At 31.2% G+C, this 27518-nt stretch overlaps 1 protein-coding gene across 6 annotated transcripts; it reads left to right on the top strand.

The window, feature by feature from the left end:
• The first annotated feature begins 610 nt into the window (after positions 1-610).
• On the top strand, positions 611-15225 carry LOC149563624 (uncharacterized). Of its 6 annotated transcripts, none has more exons than XM_089826798.1 (10): positions 611-829; positions 906-995; positions 12546-12617; positions 12696-13443; positions 13534-13605; positions 13691-13756; positions 13836-14258; positions 14345-14437; positions 14720-14790; positions 14903-15225. In XM_089826798.1, the coding sequence occupies exons 4-9, from the start codon at positions 13296-13298 to the stop codon at positions 14764-14766; spliced, it is 849 nt and encodes a 282-aa protein (XP_089682924.1). In that variant the 5' UTR covers positions 611-829; positions 906-995; positions 12546-12617; positions 12696-13295; the 3' UTR covers positions 14767-14790; positions 14903-15225. The 6 variants fall into 6 exon arrangements, with proteins under 6 accessions (XP_089682924.1, XP_089682922.1, XP_089682925.1 ...); XM_089826796.1 differs by having other exon boundaries at positions 14720-14813; XM_089826799.1 differs by lacking the exon at positions 12546-12617.
• The last annotated feature ends 12293 nt before the right edge of the window (positions 15226-27518 follow it).

Genomic DNA, 27518 nt, shown 5'->3' with positions numbered 1-27518 from the left:
CAGGACCAGGAGGAGGAGCCATTGGGTCCAGGGACCAACTTGTGCCACCACAAGGTAGGGAAACCGAGCGACGATGCCAACCGCCATTGCCACTGCTGGGAGAGCGGTGGCAAGAACCTTGTGAATGCAGCGTATGCGAACATCGACCCAAAGAACTGTGTCCTTGGCGGCGACCTTTGGGCATCGTGGTATCAACCGAGACATTTGGAGGTACTCTGACAACTGTACAAGGGACATTACCTCAATGATTAATAAGCTCTTGAAGGTGGGCCACCTCCACAGCGACCTTGTGGGCTTGCACTTGGATTTGCATCATTACATTATTACAAAAATTTTTGAGGTAAAAAAAAAATTAATTTAAAATGCATCATAGAAAGCCTCGAGACACCGAATAAGACACTCGATTTCAACGCAACAAGACACCGTCCACAACAGTCAACCGCTCAACTTTACCGGGACCGTTCGGGTTTGCACTTAACCGCGCGTTGAAAGTTTCCAAACCTTTTTCGATATCACAAATAAAACGAGTGCCGATAATTTTGAACAAGCTCAAAATTTTAATTCTATATATTACTTGTCTAAAATAGTAAAAGATATCGAATACATACCATTAATATTCGAGCCACTAATAATCGCCATTATCTTATCAGTTTAGTATTAGGGTCGTGACGACTTAGGGTTAGGGTTTGTAAGAAGTTAAATACTTGGTACGAAAAAAGGGTTTATATTGTTGTCGATAGTCAGGGTTTCTGTTCACGTTTTTCTTTACCCGGGATGATATTTTGCCGACATTTTCTTATCGTAGCTGAACTAATGGTAACACTATCAGGTAAGCAAATAATCTGACGGGTTGTCTATATTTGATTTATAGTAGTATAATATTTATGATGCGTTTAAATTTGTAGGGGTCGCTAATCTGTATCACAAGGTACGATGGAAAATTATCCTCAGATTTTCTGTTAGAATGGACAGAACTGGAAAGAATCTGCAAGCAGGTAAGCAAATCTGTGTAAAATCTTGATTAAAGAAAGTCTGTCATTTAGTTTTGGTGGAAATCATACTTGTTGTATTATCTTTAAACCTAGGAATAGATTTTGCATTTTTTTTCTCAGATTGTTTTTTTAAGCCGCCTGTCTTTTAGTTAAAAAAAATTCCTCTGTTTAAAATCGGCACAGTAGAACTTTATATATTTTCCCCCAATTTAAGTAATGTCTTTTAACATTTGAAAATTTGCGCCTCCTCAAAGTCAAAGTTAACAAATTTAATTCTTAATAACGGAAACCCACAGAATGCTTTCAAAAGTGTAATAAATTTGTAGTCAATATATCTATATTTGATGGCTTCCTATTTTCACCTGGCGTTGAATGCTGGCAAATGCCATATTTAATAAGATCTCTGCTATTGGGGCAAACAGTATCTTGAGTTTGATCCGTTTTCTCGTAAAAAAGCTATAATGTTTAATGCTGGATCGCAAGAATGGACAAATTATGTGGAGAACATTTTTTTTGTAGTGAAAGAAAAATGGATCAATGAGTTTGATCCGAAACTATGCAATGGAATAAGAATTCTGGATGATATGTCATTCAGAAAACCAAACCAACTGCCTAGTACGGAGGTAAAGCAAGGGTTTCGAAAAATAGAAGCCAATAATAGGGGAGAGGACCCAATAGTGGAGTGGGGTTCAATAGTGGATCACCCTATGGTGAACCTAGATTCCAATCTTCCAACACATTTTAACACATTTTTACTATATATTGTAATTAATTGATCTGTTTGTAAATATAAAAAAATCTAAATGTTGATAAAAAGTACACCAATTTTTGGACACATGGAAACTTATAAATGTTATAGAAAAAATAAATAAATGAATTCATTAATGAGTGAAATAAATAACTTTTTGTCTCAAACAAAATATCATAGCTATTTAATAAATGTATGTAACCCAAAACATAATATGCTCACTTAAATAAACATTTTTATCTTAGTGTACACATACTATTCTTATGTGTACCACTATTGGGGTAGCAATGTATATGTATAAAATAAACCATATCAACAAGAGCTCTTTGAGAGCTGGAGTCCCTGCCTCTAGTGAAACAAATTGGACGTAATATTTGTTAAAATTATGGTTTTGAAAAGAGAAGTTATAAATTTTAGCAAATTTACTTTAGATTTTTAGTTAATATTTTAAATTTTAATTTTACAGAATAATGTGGCGACTACCCATTGTTTAAAAATATACAACATAATGTAATGTATTGTAAAATTGCGAGATTTGAATAATAGAGTTTTAACTAAGAAATTTAAGATTTTTAAAATTTTATTACATAAGTTAAATTTCGAGATTAATTGTTTTTAATTTTTTAAATTGATATATAGTAAAGTTTTTATATATAAAGCAATACAATTCTTAATAGCAATAATATATTTTTATAAAAAATCAAATTTAGTAATTATTGATTTATATAAAACCAATTTTTTAAAATAATATAAAATATATTAACATTTTTAAATACTATATTCAAAACTAAAAATTGTGATATTAACATTAATAAGACATTATTTTTGTTGTGAAAGATAAAAACATGATTTTTTATTAATAAACTAATCAACTTGTGACAAATATCTAAAAGATAAAGTTTTAATTATTTTATGACTCTAATGAACTTGTGACAAATATATAAAAGATAAAGTTGTAATTAATAATAAAGTTGTAAAAGATAGAGTGCAATTAATGAATTCATTAATGCATGTTAGAAAATATTGTATTTTTTGAAATGGAAAAATAAAATAAACCCCACCAAAAATGTAATGGACCAATTAGAAAAAGGTAATAAATCTACATAAATTAATTTTAAAATAGAAAGTTTGTTGAACTTTAAGAATAATTTTAAAAATAGAGTAATTGTTGTAAAAAATTAATAGGAAAGGTGGGTAAAAAAAAACATTAGTACCCTGCCTATAAATAGGCAGGGACTAATAATATGTATCATCACAAATATAAAAGGTGAACACCAATAAATGCCTTGTATTTTCTCATGAAATGTGTGAGATTGTCAAAAAAAAAAAAAATAGTGTCCAACTAATGGTCCCTATGTGTTGGATATAGGTTGTATTTTATATAATAATGTGTTATTTTTATAACAATAAATAATCTTTTTATGTTGAAGTATTTGTCCTTTTGTGTTATATATAAAAGTTATATATAACAAATATTTATGATTAATAATAATTATTTGGTCCATTTAAGTTGCATATAGGTTACATTTCATATAGTTATACAATACTTTATTAACAACAAATGATAATTTTAAATTCAATTAGTAGAGATTTTTAGATTAACCTTTGGTTGAATGCTCAAAAAGTCATTTTTTAGACACATTTCACTAGGTGCACTATTTTAACGAGTTGCGTGATGAGTCACACTTTCAAACTTTAGTTGTAGGTAGTTCAATGTCCATTTTACATTTAAAAAAAAAAGCGAAGGTCTTACGACATCCCATGTAGCGGCTACATGTTGACGAAGTTAGCCCTCACCACTATTGGGTCCTCTCCCCTACTCTGTCCGAATAAAAGGGTAAGGAGAATCTAGTGCTGTCAAAGTGGAACAAGTATCGATAAGTATAACAAATTTTCTAGACAATCAAATGCTATTACCCCATGTCCCCATGTGGCTGCTAGAGTCTCATTTGTGTTTAGTAATAAGAATAAAAGTGTCTCTATTCTAGTTTTTTAAGGGGCTTAGTCGTCGATAACGGCTAAAGGGTAAACTATTTTGTTTGTCTTTGTCACTATGCCTAGCCATGTACTGCCCCTTCCGTCAGTGCATCTGACATCTAGCTGGGTAGCTTTTTCTTGAGAGCTCCCCTTGCCATTTTTCACGCGGAGAAGTAGTTGAGTTTGGCGTCTTTGACATACGACCGACCCAACTTAGCAAGCACGTAGTTGAGCTTTTTCCTTCTAGTTTTATGACTCACTTGGAATAAGATAATTTGAATATGATTTCAAAAACGTTTAATTTCATCAAAGAAAAGGCTTGAGTTTGGCATCCTCACATTAACATATATTAATATTAAAATTGGGGTGGTTGGCGTATACAAATAGTTGTTGATTCAATTAACTTCCGCTTGCAAAGAATGCTAAGACATTTAAGGCTATTAAAATTGGAGGGAATGCCATTTGTTTTTTGGAGGGAATGTGTCTTGACACAACTACTGACGCTCACGGTTATGCTTTCAAAACAAGACGACCTCTCTATTATAGACATATTTAAAAGTCGAGGTCGAGAGGGATAATAATACATGCAGAGGGGCGGTTGGATATGGGGTCAATTGGTTGTTGCAGGTTGAGCAGATGATCCAGTCGTTTCCCCGATCTCAATGTCGATTATGCTGCTATTGACTCAGTGGTGGGAGAGCCTTAGCTAGCAGCACTAGCCCTTCACTATCTTTGTTGTGATCAAGTTCATTCCTCTTTGTTCATAGATCAGCCCTCGTAGAAAGACAAGTAATTCTAAGATTTAACATCTTTTCTGCAGATTTTTTGGCATTTTAATGTGTGTTTCTTTAAATTTAGTTTTAAATTTTAAATGTATGATGAATAGTTTGAAAATAATTTAGATGTTATTTAAATTTATATGTGAGTTTTTGGGTGCAGAAATTGGTACAGTAATCGACCCAGTCACTTGAAGTTTTTCTCTGTGTTTAAAGGTACCCAGAAAAACTTGGTTAGCTACATTAGAATTCAATTTGTTTCTTCCCTTTCAAAAAAAAAAAAACTCACTTATAGAATATTATATTATATAAAATCTCACTTAGAGGATATTATATAAAATTATAAAAAATAGGAGAGATGTGCTGAAACAAATTATTAGTATTTAATATTCCAAACCTTGATCGGGCTATTTGAATGTTAAACCTGAGATAATTTTTTGGGTTCCTTTCTCACTTTGAAAATGACTAGTATTTTGAAATGATTACTTAACACACTTCTCATATAATTACTCACTCTGCCAGATTCACATAAAAGATATTTAGTTCTCAAGTCATATAAAAATACTCTAAAATTTTGTACTGTTTAGACGTGCAGATGTTAGTAACTCTTTCCTATTAGTTAAAAACCAAAATACTTTATGTTTGAAACCTTAGGATGCACAATAATCTAACGTAAATATACTTTGATAATTTTGTTTTATATGTTTTGAATATTTGACCTGTAACCAATATTGTAACCATTTCTATGGAACTCTAGGCAGCCCTTTCTAAATTCATCTTCTAATACATTGAGAAATTAGTCTCAACCTGCCTTATAAAATAAAGAAACTAAAGCTTCCAAAGCTCATATTCCAAGAAAACCTTTCTAAATTCATCTTCTAATACATTGAGAAATTAGTCTCAACCTCTTGAATTGTGCTACATAATACATTGTCAAGATGTAGATTTTTGTAAGATTGCAGATGAATCTATTTATATAAGTATTTAAATCTTATATAGCAACCTAGGAACGAGTGATACCACCTGTTGTCCAAGTAAATGGCATACAATTTGCTCGTTAATTGCTTCTTACTATTGGTAGAATCAACTTCTACACAATTTTGAAAAAAACGTGAAATATCCTATAAAGCATAATTTGCAAAGCTCATAATCAGCCATAAGTGTAATTTTATATAATATCCTATAAACAAATTGTGAAATATCCTATAAAGCATAATTTGCAAAGCTCATAAAAAAATTGAATATCTAATGTAAATGTAATTAAATATAATACATCATTATTAATAGAATGTAAAATATAAATATAATGAAATATGGTATTATAACGTATATCATGAAAAATATCTTAAATGAAATGTAAAATTATCATCTACACGTTTATATTTCTAAGCTTTGAATTTATAATACAATTGAAAAATCACAACTAAATGGAAAAAAGTTTATATTTCTAAAACCTTTTAGCTAATGAAAGAAAGGCAAACAATTTTTTTCAAAATGTTTAGTTAAAATAATTGCATCACTATTTAAGTAAATTAAAAAAAATTCAAATGTAAAAAAAAACCTCACAGTTGATTGGTTAAAAAAATCACTTTTAATAACAAGTTAACTTCAATGGATGCCTATAAGAGTACTATTATGTGAAATTGATTAAATATTATTATATTAGTTAATCCATCTTTGAAACTTTTGTATTATATGTTTTTTTTATTACAATGAAGTATAATTATGTTAGTTTTCATGTCATATAAGATATATAATGTGAAATTACACATAACAAAATCCATGCATTCAATTTAATAATATAATCATTGTAGTAGTCATATATGGTGAAGCAATTTTTTCCCTCATATTACATACCAGAAATCAAGTAGTAAACTTATTTGATGTTTCTTTTTGAATATTTCTAGGTATACATGACCATCATATTATCTATACTCATATAACATCTTCGTAGACATTCATTATCTATGAATTTGTTATTGCTCATCATCTCCAAAATAGGTTTTACTTTTTGATAAAATCGTCTTGTAAATCTATTACCTCTTGATAAAATTATAATATATTATTAAAGATATAATAGTATTAGTGTGTTTTTCATGCACATTTTAACAAGATAGAGAATTAGTGACCAATTAAATATTGTAAAGAATGACTAGAGGATGGAAATGAAAATCAAGTTCATTCAACTAGTTATCTAGGAAAGAAAATTAGTTTTCAATGAATGATCTTGAATGGACACCTATCAAAAATTAAAATGTCTTGATTTATGTGTTACTATGCCTCTTGGGAGATTGACTAACTTTATCAAAGGAGAAGGTTGCAATAAAATATAACGTATACAAATGTAAGTAATGGTTTCCTTGAAATGTGCTAGGGCAGAAACAATCAACTGAAATTTATAAATTCATCCTAGGAGAGGCTGTGCACCCTGAGCACTGAGGCTGAGTAGCTATGCCCTCAGCCCAACAGATTATTTTTTCCTATTTCAAAACAAAATTGTGTTCCAATATGGACACATCAACAACCATATGTACCAACCCAAGGCCTCAGCAAAGTTGGCCACCCAGAAAATTTTAAATCTAATAAAAAAACACTTGTTGGGTCGGCCCAACAAAATTAAATCTAATAAAAAACCACTTGCTGGGTCGACCCAGCTCAATCGGGAATATTACAGTCCCTTCCCTTAGATGGTTGCTTGTCCTCAAGCAATCTTAAACTCGGATGTTTGAAAGTTTCAACCTCTTCCCAAGTAGCATCTTCAACTGGGAGGTTCTTCCATTTCACCAAATACTCTAGAATGATCTTGTTCCTCAGTCGCTTCTCCCTCACATCAAGCACCGTCTCAGGTTCAAGAATGAGTTTCCCTTCATCGTCAAGTGGTGGCAGCGCCTTGGATGGAGTAATCTGTTGTCCAATCGCTTTTTTTAGGCATGACACATGGAAAATGTTATGAATTTTGCTTTCTGGGGATAACTCGAGCTCATAAGCGACCTCTCTGATTTTGCCGGTGACTCAGAATGGTCTGTAGAACTTATGCTTTAATTTTTCTGCTCCATTCCCTTTAAGCGAGGATTGACGATATGGCTGTAGCCTCACGTAGACCATATCATCAACCTCAAAACTCCTTTCAGTCTTGCGCTGATCTGAGCAAAGTTTTTGTTGATTCTGGGCATGCTGCAAGTTCTCCTTTAAGGAGTTCATTATATCCACATTTTCTTGGATCAAATCTCTAGCCCTTGGGACATGGCTGTCGGCAAGAATTAAATTCATGAAGGAGATGGCTTCATAACCATAGAGTGCTTTGAACAGGCTCATTCCAATTGACATATGATTTGTGGTGTTGTAGCAAAATTCCCCTAGGTGCAACCATTTCACCCAAGCCATTTGTTGCCCTGTCACGTAGTTCCTCAAGTATCCCTCAAGCCATCTATTTACGATCTCTGTTTGCCCATTCGTTTGGAGGTGGTAGCTGGTGCTGGGAGTTAGTTTTGTGTGGGCCAACTGAAAGAGTTCCTGCCAAAACTTGCTGATGAACCGACTATCCTTGTCACTCACAATATTATTTGGCAGCCCGTGAAGACGGAAAACCTCTTTCATGAATAAGTTTGCAACCTGGTGAGCCTTGAAGGCTGATGGAATGCCATAAAAATGTGCATATTTGGTAAGTCGATCTACCACAACATAAATGCAGTCCTTACCTTGCACCTTTGGAAGGCCTGTGATAAAGTCCATGGAAACACTTTCCCATTTTTGATCTGGAATGGTTAGGGTTGCAATAACCCAGTTGGGAAGACGTGCTCTGTTTTATTTTGCTAACATGTTGTGCATTCCCTCACATGCTGCAAAATATCTTTCTTGAGTTCCTTTCATGCAAAACACTCCCTCACCTTCTTGTAAGTCTTGAAAAATCCAGGATGGCCTGCAAGAGGAGTGTCATGATATGCTCTAATTATCTGGCTTTTAAATTTGGACTGTGGTACCAGGTAAATCCGCTCTTTGTAGAAGATGAGTTCACCGACTACCTTGTATTTGTCATCAACAATCTTACCTTCCCAAACATCACTAGCAAATGAATCTTTAGCATACTCAGCTGTAATCCCTACTCTCTAATCAACAGATATATTAGTCATAGCACAAAGGCGGGGTTTTCTAGAAAGAGCATCTGCCACAATATTATTTTTGCCTTTCACATATTCAATATTGAAATCGTAAGGTTGGAGTTTGCTAACCCATTTCTTTTGTCAATCGTTCAAATCACGTTGATTGAGGAAATATTTCAGGCTGTTATGGTTTGTGTTCACTACAAATTTCCCACATACCAAGTACTATCTGAATTTCGCAAGGGTGTGCATGATAGCCAACATCTCCTTATCATAGATAGAAAGAACCCTTTCCAGATTGGTGAGCTTCCTACTTTCATAAGCAATGGGGTGCTTATTTTGCATCAGCACCGCTCCAATGCCCTCCCCTGAAGCATCACATTCTAACAGGAAAGGAGATGAAAAGTCTGGAATAGCTAAAATGGGGCATGAACTCATTACCTTCTTGAGTTTGTCGAATGCTTGTTGAGCCATGTCACTCCAAGCAAATGCTCCTTTCTTCATTAGATAGGTTAATGGTGTTGCTAATTATGAGAAACCCTTTACAAACCTTCTGTAGTAGTTGCATAAGCCCACGAACCCCCTCAGCTGTGTTAGATTTTTGGGTGTGACCCATTCCTGAATTGCTTTGATCTTTTCTTCATCTACGCTAACCCCTTGTGAGCTAATCTTGTGGCCCAAGTATAGGATTTCTGCCATCTCGAATGTGCATTTTGACATCTTGGCATAGAACGAATTCTTCTCGAGAATATCCAATACTACTTCTATATGTCTCAAATGCTCCTTCCAAGTCTTGCTATAGATTAGAATATCATCAAAGAAGACCAACACAAACTTCCTCAACTGTAGATTGAACCCTTGATTCATGCAAGATTGAAATGTGGCGGGAGCATTGGTCAACCCAAATGGCATTACTAAGAATTCATAATGCTCATAGTGACATCAGAATGCAGTCTTCTGCACATTTTCATCTCTAACTTTGATTTGATGGTACCCAGAGCGTAGATCAATCTTGGAGAAATAGACTGCTCCATACAATTTGTCTATCAACTCATCGATCCTAGGGATTGGGTAGCGATTTTTTACCGTCTTCTTGTTGAGGGCTCTATAATCAATGAACATTCAGAATGTCCCATCCTTCTTTTTGACCAGCACAACTGATGATGCAAAGGGGCTTGAACTTGGCCTTATGAGTCCCATTTCCAACAGCTCCTTGATGACTTTCTCAATCTCTTCCTTATATATTCGTGGGTGTCAGTATGGGGTGGTGATAACGAGTTTGGCCCCTTCCTCGAGCTCTATCACATGCTGAAAGCCTCTATCAAGTGGTAGCCCAACTGGAATTTTTTGAAAAACCTTATTCTTTTTGTCCAAAATTTGTTGAATGTCGGTAGGGAAACTTCTTCCTCCTTTGTTGAACATGGATCCATGACCAAGCACTCAGCTGCCCAAGCTAACTCCTCTCTACGGAAGAATCTCTCCACTTACCCTTGCAATAGAAACACAGACCCTTCTTTCAAAGTTCATTTCTTGACATCTCATGAGGCCCTTGAGGAGGAACTTTGGGTGGTTGATTGGTTGGGCTGGTTTTAAAGATAGGCTTGGTTGGCAGTATTGTTGGTATGTTCTTGACTCCCATCTTCCCTTTCTTGGTGGAGTCTTCCAAGTTTAATGCTGGTAGTGTCAACCTTTACCTTTTTCTGTACCATCAAATGTTGGCAGTGTCAACTTGGACATCCTATTCTACAGATCCCTATTGAAAAAATGGTTTGTTTGACTTCCCGTTGATCCATTCTTTAAGTTGTGAAATTGGATAAATGGGAGTTGTCTTATTTCTAGACCAATCTTCATATAAGTCTCCATGCTAGTGTCGAGATCTCCTTTCGCAAGCCTTAGTTCTTCGCATCCATTGCTAAGGACCTGTTTGAGTATGAATGAAGGCTGTGTAGGGCATGTGCCTTTGTTCTGTGATTCAGAACCATTGCCTTCCATCCCATTGTTGGATGCAGATTTGCCACCCATGTCTTTCATAGTGTGCAATATTGTTTGCATCAGCTGGTTATTCTGCTCCTGTTGTTTGGTCATTTGGTTTTGCATTTGACTTATGAAATTGAAAAGTTGTTCATCCTTGTCCATCTTATTACCGCTGCCTCCTATCCTTGATAAATTCGTTGTTGCCTTCTTTTGTTTTCTTTCAAGAGCGCACTGATCTCTTTGACTTAATCGCATAACATCTCCACAGGTTGGCAGAGAAACTAGACTTTGTGATGCGGGAGCACCTCGACCCTAGCGCATTATGACGAGTTTTGTAATGTTGAAATGTTTGAGTCCTTTTTGGATTCATGACACCATGTGAAGAAATGGTGAAATTGTACTGAAATGTATTTAAAAACGCTTGAAATGTATTTAAAATCAAGAAAGATAGATTTGCATCGGGCAAATATAAGGTGGTTTCAATAACTACCTAGGATCTCTTTAAAAGAGAGAAATATGTAATCGAAAAGGTATATATAGAGAAAGGCACAAAGAGAAACTGATATAGTGACAAGAAAGAGGGAAAAAGAATGAAGGCTCTCTGGTGGCAGCCAGAGAGCCATGCAAAATATGTAATTGAAATGGAGAAATATCCAGGAGCTTGACTAATGTGCTACTATCCCTCTTGGGAGACTTGCTCACTTCATCAAAGGAGAAGGTATATTGGAGGATGACATAGAGACAACATTTTTACGTAATGCTCATAGAGAGCCCAAATTGGAAAACCCTACTGACCATAGTGCCATAATGTATTCAAGGTACGCTCAAAATTTTCCATATAATTAAGCATGTCACATATTTATTTATTTATTATGTTGATTAATATATTGTTTTTTACATGTCTTTAAATAGATATCATTGTGCTTTTGGGCCCAAGGATAATAGAAAAAAACCTAAAGACATTAAAAAGGTGAAAATGATACAAAAGTTTATACAAAAAAGGGGTTGCCAAACCCATTTTCATGTTAGAGTTATGTATGGTAGACCACAAGTTGCTATTATCACATATAATGAATTTACCCATCAAGATGTTAATGGTGAATTTTTTTTATGGAAAGAATGACATTTCTAAAGATCCAAGGACTACTTTTGCACCAAGACTATCAAATGAATGTAAATCATACATTGAGTCCTTATTAATGATGGCTGTTGAAATTGACACAATTTGTGAGCAACATTACTTAGACTATGGTCTAATAGATTTGATGAATAAGAGAGATGCTTGTTTACTAAGGAAAGATGTATTAAATGCATGGAAAAGAGCACGTTCATTTCGATCACAAAAAAATGAGGATGATGCAAAAAGTGTTAGTTTATGACATATAGAAGAGAAAGATAACTTCTTCTTTTACAAAACACCAAACACTATGGGAGATGTTTCATTTATTGTAGGCATCCAAACACCTTGGATGAGAGAAATGATGATCAAACATTCACATAACTCTATTATAGCAATGGATTCGACATTTTCAACAAACAAATATGGTGCAAGTATAGAAATGTTAACTATATGTATTGATTTTATTTTTTACTCATGCATTTGTTTTATTGCAATAAATTAATTTTTTAAAGTTGAACTCATGTGCAGTACGAGTTATATACATTGCTTGTTTTTGATAAACAAGACGCTGGTGTGCCTATTGCATGGGCAATATCTTTGAAAAGTAGAGTTGAGGATATAAATGAATGGTTAACAGTGATCTATAGACAGGGGAAACAATTGAGAGATGATTGACATGTCAACACATTTATGACAAAGGATGCTAGTGCAGAAATTGAAGCTATCAAGTTTTTATTGGCCTTAATTTCTACATTTAAACCAAAATTAACTCAATTTTAGTCATGATTTATGATATAAACTACAATTTTGCATTCATTTTCTTAGAATGTTATTGATCAATTTTTGCAATGTATACAGATCATCTTTTAATTGTCGAGTGCTTTTATGTATTTGGCATGTGCGTAGGGCATGGCTAAAAAATATGTATAGGTGAGTCAATATTTAATTAGAATATGTCAAGCATCACTTATTTGAGTATGCAACTTCATATTATCTTTTCTAATATAGGTTCGCAAGCAATAGGGATGTTGGAACAAACATGTTTGATAGATTGGGCGACATAATGCATGCAATGGGTGATAATGAAAATACCACCATTCACTTAATCAAACAATTCATGGAGGAGTTCAAAGAAGAGAAAACATTCATTGATTATTTTTTAAAAACTTGGTAAGTTTGTCGATACTTTCATTTCTTTTTTTTGTATATTTGTATTTACATGATTAAATTTATTATTTTTAGTTAATAATATGTTTTTATGTTTTCTTCTATAACAATGTGGGCAAAACATTTTCGAAATTTCCTGCATGCCAATCAAGAAACTAATGCATTTATAGAGTCTTATTATTTCCATATCAAGAGTCATTATTTAAGTGATTATGCCAAAAAGTGTACAAGGAGAATGGATTGGCTTATCCACACACTTCTTCATAAGATAGTTCCTTTTTGTAAAAATAAAAGATATTTGTAGTTATCTGGATTTGTCACTAGCTTTAAAAAAAAAGATATTATAGAACTGCACTAGAGAGATAAAAAACAATACCAGGTTCAGATTGCTATCCTTATGATTTCCCCAATACATACAAAATAAGAAGTTAATCCGGTCCTATGAAGTGGTACATTGTTAGAAAAATTGGACTAGATTTGCATGTGTGTGATTGTCAATGGGCACAAAGAGGTAACACATGTAAGCATGTGTTGAAGATTTTAGATCTTATAAAGGGAAACCAAGCAAATGAAAATGATCAAGTTGTTGGTAAGTTTCTTCTAGCATTTGACTATTATATAGATTTATTTTCAATGTTTATGTTTTCTTTGAACTAACAAAAAATAAATTGAACTACAGAAGGTGTTACTCCATTGGTTGATCATGATAATAATAGTGGAGAGAGTTTCTATCATGAGAATAATATCAGTGGTAATGTTTATTTATCTTTCATAGTAAAAATAATTATTGATTTTTTATGATTCTTAAGCTTAATAAATTATTATTCAAAGTGCAGATGCATATAATCCATTAGAAGATCAAGAAGTGATTGGAGTTGGAAGTGTTCAAGACCAAAGAATTGGTAACTCTCAATGCCATGAATTTTCAATTAAAATATTTATTTTTTCCATTTATTTAACTTAATTGTTATTTTTGTATAGATGGTTGGAATTCGTCAAGTCCTTCCAATGATGTGTATCAAAGTGCTTTGGATTATATGAATTTATTATTCCAAAATCTACCACTTGGAGAAGATGTAAAACTCATATTTAATAAATGTTTTGAGAGATTTAAAAAAGATTTCCATGCATCTATGTCTTCCCTTTCAAAGTTTAGAACAATCTCTGGTACTGAGAACATGCTCATGAGACGAATACCACCATGGTTTAGTCCAACCAAACTACATAAAAGACATATTGTTCTCCAAAGACATAGTGACATTCATCAAGAATCAAATGAAAGAGCTATAGAGCAGGAAGAGTTTCAATTCCCTTCCATATCTCATAGAAAGAAAAAGAAAAAGGTGGTCTTACATCGTTCAAGCATAGCCATACAAGAAGAAACAACTACTATCATGGAACATGGTTAGTACATTTATTTTAATTTGTTTTAGTAATTTTCATAATAATAATTCTTCGTCTTATTTATGTGTAAAATTATTTGATTGTAGCTTTGGAGGATGTAGAGAATACACGACAGCGTCGACTGCCCTTCTCTATTGATTTGAACCAATCAATAATAGATGAAATGCAAACTATAGATGGTAATATTTAATGATTAAATATGTTAATTCATTAATTATAATATTGTCATTCTTTGTTGCTTCTAACCTCCTTTCTATACTTAAATCAAATAATTAGCATGTACAATTTTTGAAACTCAACCATAATCAAATATTGGTGTTATCCCCACTCAAGTGTTTGAACAAAGGATTTTAGGTAATTAAGAATTTCAGTATTACTAATACATTAACTACATATTATACTTCTAAATGAATGACTAATTTGTGTTGACTAATTAATTATATATGTCATTGCAAGTTAAGATGGTGAAAAGAATAGTAGACAACATGGGCTACCATTTTTGTATTGATCTTAACCAGCTACCAAGAACAATGTAAGCAATGCAAACTAGTGAAGGTAAAATCATTATTAAATATTTTTTTTTACGATTTCAAAACTTAACTTTATAGATTGTTTTAACAACCAAAGTATATGTTTATATGCAGGTTTTAATGAAATTAGCATGGGGAGTTATCATCAACACTATTACAAATAATCAATATACTTTACTAAATTTTCCAATGTTTTGATAGTTTAGAATACATTTAATACTACAATGTTGAGTGGGGAGGAAAGAGACTTATTCAATGTGTAAGTTTAGTTACCTCTCATTTTGACAATGATATTTTGGATGGAGTAGCTTGATAATTCAGAATAGATTCATCATTTATATAGGTACTTTATATATAACATATAACAATGATTTTTATTACAATTATGGATGTTCTTGACCTTAATTTATTTGAGAAAAGAAAATATAATTTTGCCATCTTCTTTTATGTTTTACTATAATTTTCATTTGTAGTTTGAATGACTATTTTACTTGTAAATTCTCTATTAGAGGTTAATGAACTTGCATTTTTCGTTACCAACCTAATATTACATGGAGTCAAGAAACAAGTGATGTTATGCAACAATGTTGAAGTGATTTAATTTCTAAGTTTTCAAATGTATTTACTTGTTATCTTCATTTAAAAATTTAAATGTCTTGTAAATGCTTTTCTAGTTAACTAGGACTATCTATAAATACATAGTTGTAAGTTCTCAAGTCAAGGTATTTATCTTATAGGTTAGTGGGATAACAATCAAAAGAATGCCTCAAAAGTAATTATATTTAGTTTTTTTACTAGATGGATGATTTTAGGTTAGTAGAATATTTAAGGTTCAATCTGAGTAATTCAAAATTTTTCTCTTTTTATTTCATAAAGTTGTGTGGTTTGAATCATAGTATACTTAGCTATTAATATTTTCTTTGTAACGAAAGTCTAAATAGAGACATGATAACTTCAAATCAACTATACAGTCACTTATAGGGGTTGAAGTCACTTATAGGGGTTGAAGACTACATTGGAGAAGTTTCAAATGCTAGTAATTAAAATATTAGGTCATGTTATTTCATAAATTTGTATAGTTGGAATCATAGCCTATTTAGCAAGTATTATTCTTTTTTCAACAAAAGTCTAAATGGGGAAGGGATAACTTGAAATCAAAAAAACATTCAAGTATAATAACTTTGAAACACAACCTTTGATTTATTAAGTTAACAAAACTTTATTACTTATAGGTTTATGTTATGTTGCAATACCAAAGTAAATATAATATGTTTTACATTTAAATATAATATAATATAAAACTTGAACCTTAATCTAATTCTTAGATTTATTTTAAATATATTATAAAATTTATATTTAATATAATATAAAAAATAAACTTTAATCTAATTCTTAAATATAATATTATTTAAGTTTATAACTAAGAATAAGATTAATACGAAGAATAAGTTTATAACTAAGAATAAGTTTATAAGACTAAGATTAATCACACTTTATTTAGTAAATTGTCTTCTTTTTCTACTTTACAAAGTTCATTTAGAGAAAGCTATAGAAATTTGGTTGTAAGAATTAATTATACAAATATTCTAAAATTGTATGTAAAAATATGTATTTTAATGTAATCCAATCTAAATATTCAAAATGTCTCTAATGTAAATATGATTAATCTTTAATGCTTTATAATTATAAAATTGAGTATGGTTAAATGATCTCAAATCTAATATAAAAGTTTGAAAATATATATATTAAGTAAATTTAAAACTAGTTCAAAATTTAAAAATTAATCAAACATTTATAAGATTAATTTAAATATTCACAATTACATTACAATGTTCTCTACAATATACAAGCTAAAATAAGATTTCAATTCAAATCTATTGTTTAATTTTTTTTTTGCATGCGAACAAACTAATCTTCAAACTAATCATCATCTAGCGATAGCCATTTCAATAAGACAATTGTTGCTATTCTATTAAAATATATAATAAGTGGCACCAAACTATGGAGAAATAATTTTTGTGAGTCAACTGGAGAATGAATAACGAATAAATGAATATATGCTAATGTGAGGACGCTAAACAAAAGGGACTAGGAGAGACTCTGCTTCTTAAAATTAAGAAATTTAAAATCAAAATTAGGTGAGCTTATTTATTTTTTCTTGCGAAAAAGAGTATAGGATACCATGTGGTAAAATAAAATTGCATTTGACACGTTGCTTGAATCCGGTGAAATTAAACGTTTTTGAAATCATATTCAAATTATCTTATTCCAAGTGAGTCGTAAAACTAGAATGAAAAAGCTTGGCCATGTGCTTGGTAAGTTGGGTTGGCCATATGTTAGAGACGCAAAACTCAACTACTTCTGCGCGTATAAAATGGCAAGGGGAGCTCCCAAGAAAGAGTTGCCTGGCTAGATGTCAGATGCACTAACGACAGGGGGCGGTACATAGCTAGGCATAGCGGAAGGGGCAAACAAAATAGTTTACCCTTTAGCCGTTGCCTTAGCTGTCTCCGTTCTAGTTTTTTAAGGGGCAAGCTAAGCTATAGACAAATTGTTCATGCCTAAGTGCATAAGTGTTTCCATACTATACCATAAGTAGCTGGACAACATGAGTACTCGTGTGGAGTGTCAAAGTGTCAGAGTATGTGATGTGACAAGTTCCAGGAGTGTTCGAGTATGTGATGTGAAAAGATGCATGATGGCAAGAAAAGCGCTAGAGACAAAAAATTTGACCACCCTCCTAACCATGTTTATCTTAGCCATGTGTGGATAAGTCATTTAGTAATTGTAGCAATAAAAATTAAATTGCGGTTTCTTAACTGTGTTCCTTCTCGTTGCTTACTAAAAACTAAAGAGGGTTGATTGGTAGGTGTCCTTGAAAAGGAGGGGTAGATTGGTAGGTGTCAATTTGAAATGATTACTTTTTCATGGTTGAAAAACATAATGTGCAGTGACTAATCATTTTGATTTTCATTTCCATCGTGAGTTGGCTTCTTGGTGTGGCGTAGCGTGGCTTCTGGTGCATACATCTATGAGAGAAATGCTTATTTTCACTACTTCATAGATTTGGTTGTCATTACTTTACAGATCTTGATTTTGTAACTTTCGAGTAAGATAAATGTTTCATATATTATTGCATTTTATTTTACTCATCCATGTCAATTTGAAATGGGCAGCCGTTGATCATTTTGATAAACATTTTATTCGAGCATAGATCGGTGAGCAGATGGCTGCATCTTCATAGGTCTGCTAGGGTATAGAGCATAATTTTGTTTTTTCACGCATGTTGGTGAAAAAATTGTTGCATCTATTTCAAAAGGTAGGGTTTTCTTAATATATTACTTTATTTTTTTAAAGATATTAGAGTATCTCGTTTATGCTGTTGTTAGTGTTCAAGGCTAATGCTTTTTAAAGTAGATTCTTAATGTTGTAGTTGGATGATTGGTTATCTTGTCACAAATGACATGTTTTCCATAGTATTATAAAACTTGCTTATGAAATAATTTGTGTATATTTTTCTTGATCTCATGAAACTTAGAAAACCCTTAATTTGGGGTTGGAATCTGTCCAAATTTTAGCAACAATGTTTGTAAACTTCAATCTATCAAATTTAGATAAAAGTTTTGTTGAATTAGTTAAAAATTGTAAAATTATTCTTGAAAGGAGTAAGTACTTTATGTACATTCCCCCCAGATGTTACAAATCATAAATTTCGATGTTGAAATGAACAAGCTGAAATTACATAAACATGTTTATATATTGCTCATGTTTAATGTTATGTGATGTTGAAAAAAATTGCAATAAGTTTTTAAATTTGCAATAAATTTGTCCCAAAATTAAAACAAAAAATTCACATACATTTGCAAATTTTAAAAATAGAATCTTATGTAATTATTTATTTAATTATATATTATTAATTATATTAAATATTTAAAGCTCATATATATATAACAATTTTATAGTTAAAGAGATATAAGCTATCCATTACCTTTGTTGAGAAGGTGGGTTTATTTATGCTCTAGGTATAATATCCCTAATTTCTAATTTAGTCAAGACAGATGTATTAATATTATTCTTCTTAGCATAGTCAAATAGGATTAGGTTTCTCAAAGCTATTGCCACCTACATTAGCAATATTTAAGGTTGTTTTAGGATATAGTTCCTCTGCTTAAATTTTCAACAGATTTAGAAGTTCATGTAGAACTTTCATAATAGAAATATTGCAAAATGATAGAGTTGTAGATCACCTATAGAAAATATTATGGCTTTATAAGAGGTTTAGCTTCATCCATTAATCATCAAAGAGGTTTGATCAAATGTGATGTGCCTCAGTAACAACTATCTTGTCAGGTTTCAACATCTTCACTTTCTAATTATTCACATGAAGGGTACAAAGTATTCATATTAAGTAAAAAAATGCATTGTAAGGTTATTAAGTAAGAATTTCAATATAAACAATGGAGAAAAATAGGTTACTATATATTTCTTGAGTTTATTGATCCATCCCAACAAAACTTCACAAGTGTTAATATTGTGGTTGATGATGAAAACAAACATAGCCCCAACCTCTTTGGGAAAAGATGCACTGAAACAACAAATGGTTGATCCATTTAGGAATTTTGAAAGCAGAGAAAAGATCAAATTCACTATTACGCTTCTTAAGGTGTAGTTTGTTAAGAAGGAGGCACAACATGAAGAACTTCCTTTTAGGCACACAAGGTTTGTGCTACAATTTGTAAGAGTTTATTCCAAGAGAACCAAGGAACCAAGGTTGCAATAGAGGTTGAGGTGAGACAAAAAATTATCACTAAAAAAATTAGGGAGTATATCTCTTTAGACATGACAATGTGCAAGGGAGATACATTTAGCCATTTGAAGGAGAGAATGCATATTATTACTTTATTTCAATGTTGAGGTGATTTTGTGCTATTTATTCTTGCAAGGAAATTTTAATGTTGCCTAGTTGATTTAAATGTTGTCATTTTAGGAAGGGAGACTTCTTGCATATTCTTTTCCACTTATCCTATTCTACAATAATGAACTATCAGATCCTATTTATCTTTTCATTTATTGGTGCATACTTTGTAACAGTAACTCTATAGTGACATTATAATAAAAAAAATAATTCAGTATTTGGTCAAAAATATAATCTTATTTCCTTGATAACTGTTTTCTACTAGTTGACTCTTCGATATCTTGGTTAGGTTTTAAAACCAATGTAAATCTATTTTCCTCTTCTATGGTAGAATAAAATGGTGCAATGCACAAATAACTAGTAGAATGGTCTACTGCTTAAATTATGCTTATGAGTGTAAATCATTATATATATATATATATATATATATATATATATATATATATATATATATAAAAGCATACAGAACAAGGTATAGTCTTACAGACAATTACTATGATTATAGTCATAAATTTTATATGCAAAACAAGGTATAGTCTTATAGACAATTATTATGATTAAAGTTATACATTTTATATACAGAACAAGATATAGTCTTACAGACAATTACTATAATTACAGTAATATATATATATATATATATATACAGAACAAGGTATAGTCTTGCAGACAATTACTATGATTACAGTCATAAATTGAATCATCAAAAGAGGATTTATTCATATTTTGTGCTTAAATCTTGGTTCATGATTACTCTCAACAACCTAAAAATATATATATCTCATTTTATGATTTGTCATCCACATGTTTGTAGGTTTTGAAGTCAATGACTATACCATAGACACACCATGGTGTAGTCTTGGAGACAATGATTATGATTATAAGCTATACAACAAAATTCCATCAAGAATGTAGCTTACAATTTTCCTTATGAAATAAGTTTAAATATAGATAGATAAAAAGCTTGGATGAACTCCATCTTGAATGTTTTAGACAATGAAACAATAATTTGTATTGTATTCTGTTCAAAGCACAACATCATGAAAGTGTTAGGATTTTCAAGGTGTTGAATGTATCAGGAAGTTGTGGTTACAATAAGAGTCCTATTATATTATTGCAGACTCTATAGGATATTAGAATTAAGTGATAAATTAATAGAAATCAACAGTTCACTTGAGGCACCCTGCATTGGGGAAAGAGTGAAGCCTTATGTGGATATGAAAGAGGTGCTCTACAATAGGGAAAGAGTGATGCCTCATGTGGATACAAAAAAGATGGTGGTAAGATGTAGTGGTTTGAATACACCCCCAAAAATGATTATCTTCCGAGTATAAAAAATAGTGTTCAAAATGTCTAATTTCTTTTACTCTCCTCAAGAGAGCAAGGTTGTTGTACCGAGGACTTCTCCCAGGTTTGCTAGAGATGGCCATGTGAGTGTGACAGTAAAAGTCATTATCATTTACAATCATTTTGACATCATATAGTTCGAATGAATGGTGTGTGGATAATTTCATTGACTTACAGTTAACTTTAGATACAAAGCGACACACTTAGAGCAGTGGTTTTTCCATTGTTGAGGGAAGTAGTGGGAGATGCTGCAATTGGTCATGGATCTAGTGGGAGATTACAATTGAGAGTGGCAGAGATTATGATGTCATTGGCGAGTTCAATAGTGATGTTATTCGTGACAAGTCTTTGACTTGCACAAAGTTTCAAATTTTGTGTTCATTGTTGATAAATGATGTAATTTGTACGAAGATGACACTCATATGTTCTATAGTTACATGCTATAAGTTTTGTTTGTATGGTAATGTTTATATATGTGTTATGGTCCCATCTGTGTGGGGGGGTCAATACAAAATTGAAAAGTACACCCAAAGGAGCATATATTACTGCATTGTTGGAAGTTTTTCTATTGATGGGGGAAAGAAGTTTTGGGACATTGCAAGGATGAACCTGCATAGGATGCAAATTCACAATCTCCCATTTATTCAGGCACTTGGCCTTGGACAACTGTTTGTAAGCAATAGCAAGCGACGTTGTTATGAGTCAAAATCAATAGGATACCGTCTTTAAGAGGTCAACAAGTGTTGATTACTATATGAGGATCAAGTCTGAAGCCCAAAGAAGGCATTTACAACAACACATGCAAATTGTACAAGGTCTCCTCAATTGAACTCCTTTCAAAAGAGGATTTGGCCAAGAGTGAAGAAGAAATACATTACTACAAGAGTGATGAGTTGAGGAAGGAGAGATTGAAAAGGGTCATAGCATTGGTGAAGAGAATAGATTACATGGTACAATTAATTAGATATAATAGTCTGTTCTTTACGCCAAAAGTCTAAAAAATTCAACCACTTTAGAGCAATCCGTTGATAATCATTAAATGTACCATTGACGAGGCACTTCATCTTTACTCGATACAGGTGAAAGCATGGATCTGTGTCACCTTTCAGGCTAACTTTATAAATCTAGCTAGACCAAATCCGGCTGGATACCTTTTAGCCAGAATAGATGATCGAATCTAGGTGGCGCTTAGTAGATGCCACATGGCATGTATAGCTCTACAGGGTTCTGACCAAAATTTATCCGACTAGATTCGGTCCAACTGGATCAATTTCAATAGGAACCCAAAAAATTATATAACTCAAAAAAAATCCAATCTGTCGCTCATTTGCATGAAATGAGGTTTTTGCTGAAATTACAGAGTGGGAAGGGCTATAGGAGTAATTTGGTTGGATTAGGTATGTCAACAATTTTTCCCAATTTTTAAATATATTTTAAGTTTTATTTTATGTTTCCTTAGGTAAAAATATGATTTTTAATGTTTTCAATTTTAAACACTTCAAATATTTTATTATTATTATTATTATATGTCTATATTTTTAAGTAGTGTATTAATTTTGAATAGTGTAATGTTAGATAACTAAGAAAAAATATTAAAATTTAGAGATTATTAGAAAAAATTAGATAAATTGTAAAATATTATTTAGAGAAAATAGTAGAAAATTATATAGAAAATATTAGAAAAGTTAGAAAAAATTAGAAGAGTTAGAAACTTATGAAAGTTTAGAAAATAGTAATTTTTTTTATTAAACATAGAAAATTATTTAGAGAGATTATTATAGAATATAACTATTTTTATTTTGTTTTTGTTAGAAATCATTAGAAATTGTTAGGTAAAACTTTAAAAAGTACTGTTTGAAATATTTGCTAAAATAAAATAAAATTAGAAAATAGTCCAAAAGTTTTTCTAGCATAAGTAAAACTCTATCATTGAAGCAAATGAATTTGCTAACTAAAACCATCAGATTAAACTAAATTGGACTCTACTTGGGTAAGAGCACAAAGTTGGGTCGCAATTATGTAGAAGTGAATTCCGCGGAATGAGACCTTTTGGAAATAGGTACCCGATTTGTTTAGAATCAGGTACCCAATCCATGTTCAAAAATCGGGTACCCAATTTTAAAAACACGGTTCAGGCACTCGATCCATATTCAAAAAATTGGGTCCCTGATTTTTGAACATGGATCAAGTGCTTGAAAGCAATTTTTAAAATCGGGTATCGATTTTAAACATATCAGGTACCCGATTTTAAACATTGGGTACTTGATTTCGAAAAACTACAAAAATTCAAAATTTTGGGGCTTTTTTGCTCATTTTTACTATTTGCAAAACGTGAGCTTGATTTTAGATAGATACGGGAGCCTGTTTTTGGATTTTTATTAACCCCCCTGTTACTCTTTTTCGGCATACCAGGTATTTTACTTTGTTTTCTACCATTTTATTTCATTGTTTTCAGTTTTACGCTTTATAATTCTGTCAATTTATTATTATTTTTTCCACTTTTAATATGTAAAATTGTAATTTTTCATTGTTAATAGTATTATCTTTAGATTATTGTATCTGTTCATTTAAATAGTTTCATAAATTTTAATTTTTAAAATTTTCAGATGTTCATTTAAAAATTGTTATTTTAGATGTTTCAATGTATTTAATAAAAATTACAATGTTTAATGATCAGATAGATATAAATTAGATTGTTTAAACATGTAATTACATTCAATATATTATATTTATTTCAACTAAATAGTAATTAATTATAAATTAGTTTGTAAACTATATAACAAAAAAAGTAAAACCAACTATATTCCTAAGTCTTACCTCAACCTAATCATAACTGTACAATAATTTAATCTAAACCCTAAACATAAAATTAAGTATTTAATGTGTAACGCCCTGCCAAGGGATCCAAACCCAAAAATATTTAATGATTTTACTTATTGTATTGTACTTTGTTTCATGGATTGGAAAGGGATGATGTAAACTATTTTATAAATGTATATTCTTTTAGCCTTTCATAACCTGTGACATGTACAATGGATGATTGTGCATTTCAAATTAATGCCAAGTGGCATTAAGAACAAATGTATATTATTAAAATGGATTGAACTTGTAGTTATTCTTTCATGTGGATGTGTTATTTATTTTACTTCTAGTATAATAATTTAAAAATGAAATGTGACTCAACATCTTGGGATCCTTAAGGAATGTAATCTCTTATGTTTTCTTATGTATTATTTTATGTTATTGCTTACTTAGTAAAACTTTAGGTTAGTTCTTTGGATCCCTTGGTTGTGCATTACATAATGTGCTCACTTACATTAAAACCATATCTTTTTTAATATAACTACACACTAATAGTAAACATAGTATTAACCTTGATGTAAAATCTCACTCTCACCATAATTCTAACCCTAACCCTAATGTTGATTAGAATTTTAACCAAATTATATAATTAAAATTGATAAACTTAATTCTAAGCCTAACCCTAGTGATCATTAATAAACATAATCCTAAATGTTAAACCCTCATTCTAATTGTAACTTCAAATCTTAAACCTAGCACTTGATCCCTAGCTAGGTAACCATAATAATAGGTCCATAATGGAAAGTAATCTTAATCCTAGGTTTAAAAACTTTATTTAATATTTTTAATTGGGTTGAAGAACTATTGGGCACTTTCACATCCTTTTTCTTAATATAAAAAACATAACAAAATTAAACATCTAAATGTACAAGAGTATATTACAAGAAGTAGCAACAAAGCACATTTTTTTGTTGGAAGAACATGCATCCAAAAGATGCTACTTTGGAATTTACACATCTCCAACATCCAAATCTATAATTGATCCGTATAAGCAATTTTTGGGTAGGAATATAGTGCCCCATTTGCAAATATGAGCAACTAACAAAGAACCTTAGACTATTTATCAAAAACTATAATGGGAAGAAAATAATTTACTATATTAAATTGTCTAAATAATTTATTTTTATATACAATTTGTATTTCTTTAATTATTTTGATAAGTTGGACAAATGATTGATTTTAGGCACTGTGTGTAAAGTTAAATTAAAAAGTCATTTCTTGAAATAAACAAATGTAATAGTCAACATACCATCGCCAAGCTTATTCAATATTACATTTGATGTGATTGGATTTTCATATCTACTCCAATCTTGAGTGAACTTTCAAAGTCATTAAAATCACTGTTTATCTCAAAGAAATTTTAATGTCCCCTTAAGGACATGGCTTCTCATAGTGGAACTTTTCAAGTCACACTTTAATAAAAATGTCCCCAGCATATCCTCTATGAGATTAATTGGTATTTAAGCAATCTTACATTGCACGTATTCTCTTTCTATTAATATTTAATGTCAAACAATATGTTCTTCCTTTATAGTTTACCCTTTTTCTTCTACTTTTAATTTCCTCTCTACCTCCTTATCTATTTTAAATGATATAATTTAATACAACACAAATTTCAATTAGTCAATTTAATCAAATAAAGTCCTTGTATATATGGGTATTATTCATTAAATCTAGCAAACTTATATGATTTCCATTATATATAAATTATATTTATCATGACAATCTTTTATTAGCCTCTTTATCGTTCTACACCTTATTTTACATTTCATAATTTTATTAGTTTTCTTACATCTTCAATAATATACCCATCCTATGTTGTTATTTAAGCTTTATTATCTTATATTCCTTCTTTCTTTTGTTATTTTAAGATATGGTGGTCTTATGTCGTCACCTTACTTTTTACAAGTCAGGCTCTTAATTATAATAATTATATAAAGGGGACATATATTATTATCTCTTTACATTGTATCGGCATCTGCCATGTTATATTTCCTTGGAGTTTATTTATAATGATTCTCCCTTTTGTCTTCGGTATGACTTTAAATATAATGTAGTGTAATATAACTTAGATTTTTAAGTTTATTCATGAATTATTAAACATATATATAAATGGATAATATGAATAATATTATTTTGAGAATATATGTTATTAATAATTAGTTCTAAATAATGAAATGGATTGTGTATAGATATTCATTTATTAATGTAGTTGTTTAATAGTGATTGTATATGTCTATGAGATCTATCATAATCTTTCACACACACATATATCTAAATGAAACATACATGCCTATTTTGATTGATGTACATTTAGATGTTTCGTTTTCTCTATCATAATCTTTCACACACACATACATCAATAATATTGTTATACTCTTGTAATATCCTTTTCTTGTAATATCATTTGAAAGCATAACAAAAAAATGGTTAAACTATTGGGCACTTTCACATCATTTTCCTTAATATAAAAAACATGTTCCCTTGAACTTGCATAGACAAAACAAGTTCATATCTAACATAAAAACCAAATTTCTAGTTCCTCATAATAGAGACGCACAAAAAAAAATGTACCATCTACATAGATACTTAAAATATAACTACTTAAAGAGTTATTTAAGTCTACTAAAAGAGTTATGTATTCAATTCTTGACAACCAACACATTACCTTGTAGATGTCACCATCTGAAAGGCTAATTATGTGTGATATTATATTTATGTTCAATCCTAACCCAAACCAAAATCTTATTTATATGGTCAATCCTAATTGTTTTAATATTAATCCTCAATCGTACAAATTTGCTAAGGCATAATCATAAACATATTTATATAAGATATTTTTAGAATTCACATTTAAGTTGATTTATTAATATAGGTTTTTGGAATATTATTTTATGATTAGGCTTAAATTTGGTACAATGTTCAATTAGCCTTAACATTAAAGTTTATTTAAGTGTTTAACTTTATTTATCTAACTGATATGGTTTTAAAGATCTGTGCATTTATATAATTGATATTTTAGATTTATTTTCTTAAATAATAATTTTGTGATTTTTTATGTTGTTTAAACATATATGAAGATTATATTAGATAGACACACCCCCACCCCCACTCCCACCTCAACCCGCTCCATTTCCACCCCCACCTCCACGACCACCTAGTCCTCCACCACCTATCGCAAAGGATCTACGGGAGAGCATGAGGTGTAATCTTAGCAACCTCATGCGAGATATTGAGACTATCAGGTGCGAGGCCCACCCCCCTCCTCACCTACTATGCCTTGTAGATAGCATGCAAGGCGTCATTCACTCTATACAACATTTGGATTTTGATATTGATAGCTTTAGATTATGGAGGCAAAACATGTGTTCCTTTTATTCTGATGACCTATCCTATAGAGAGGTCTGTAAGCTCAAAATAGTTAAACAACATTTTACTAGATATTTTGTAAACCCTAAGACGGGTGAGGAGATTAGTGACAAGAAGCCTCACATTTCTATTAGATGGTGCATGCATTTGCGTATATCAACACACTTTTGGGAGTGGTGGTGGATGGTATTTGACCATCCACCACACGCTAATCATGAGGTGCCCATGTACTTCCTT

Source organism: Cupressus sempervirens, chromosome 4 (genome assembly GCF_028749045.1).
Source record: "Cupressus sempervirens isolate cs-2001-9-10 chromosome 4, ASM2874904v1, whole genome shotgun sequence".
Lineage (NCBI taxonomy): Eukaryota > Viridiplantae > Streptophyta > Pinopsida > Cupressales > Cupressaceae > Cupressus > Cupressus sempervirens.
Note: the sequence above shows the minus strand (reverse complement) of the source record. Positions and strands in the feature narration are given on the sequence as shown.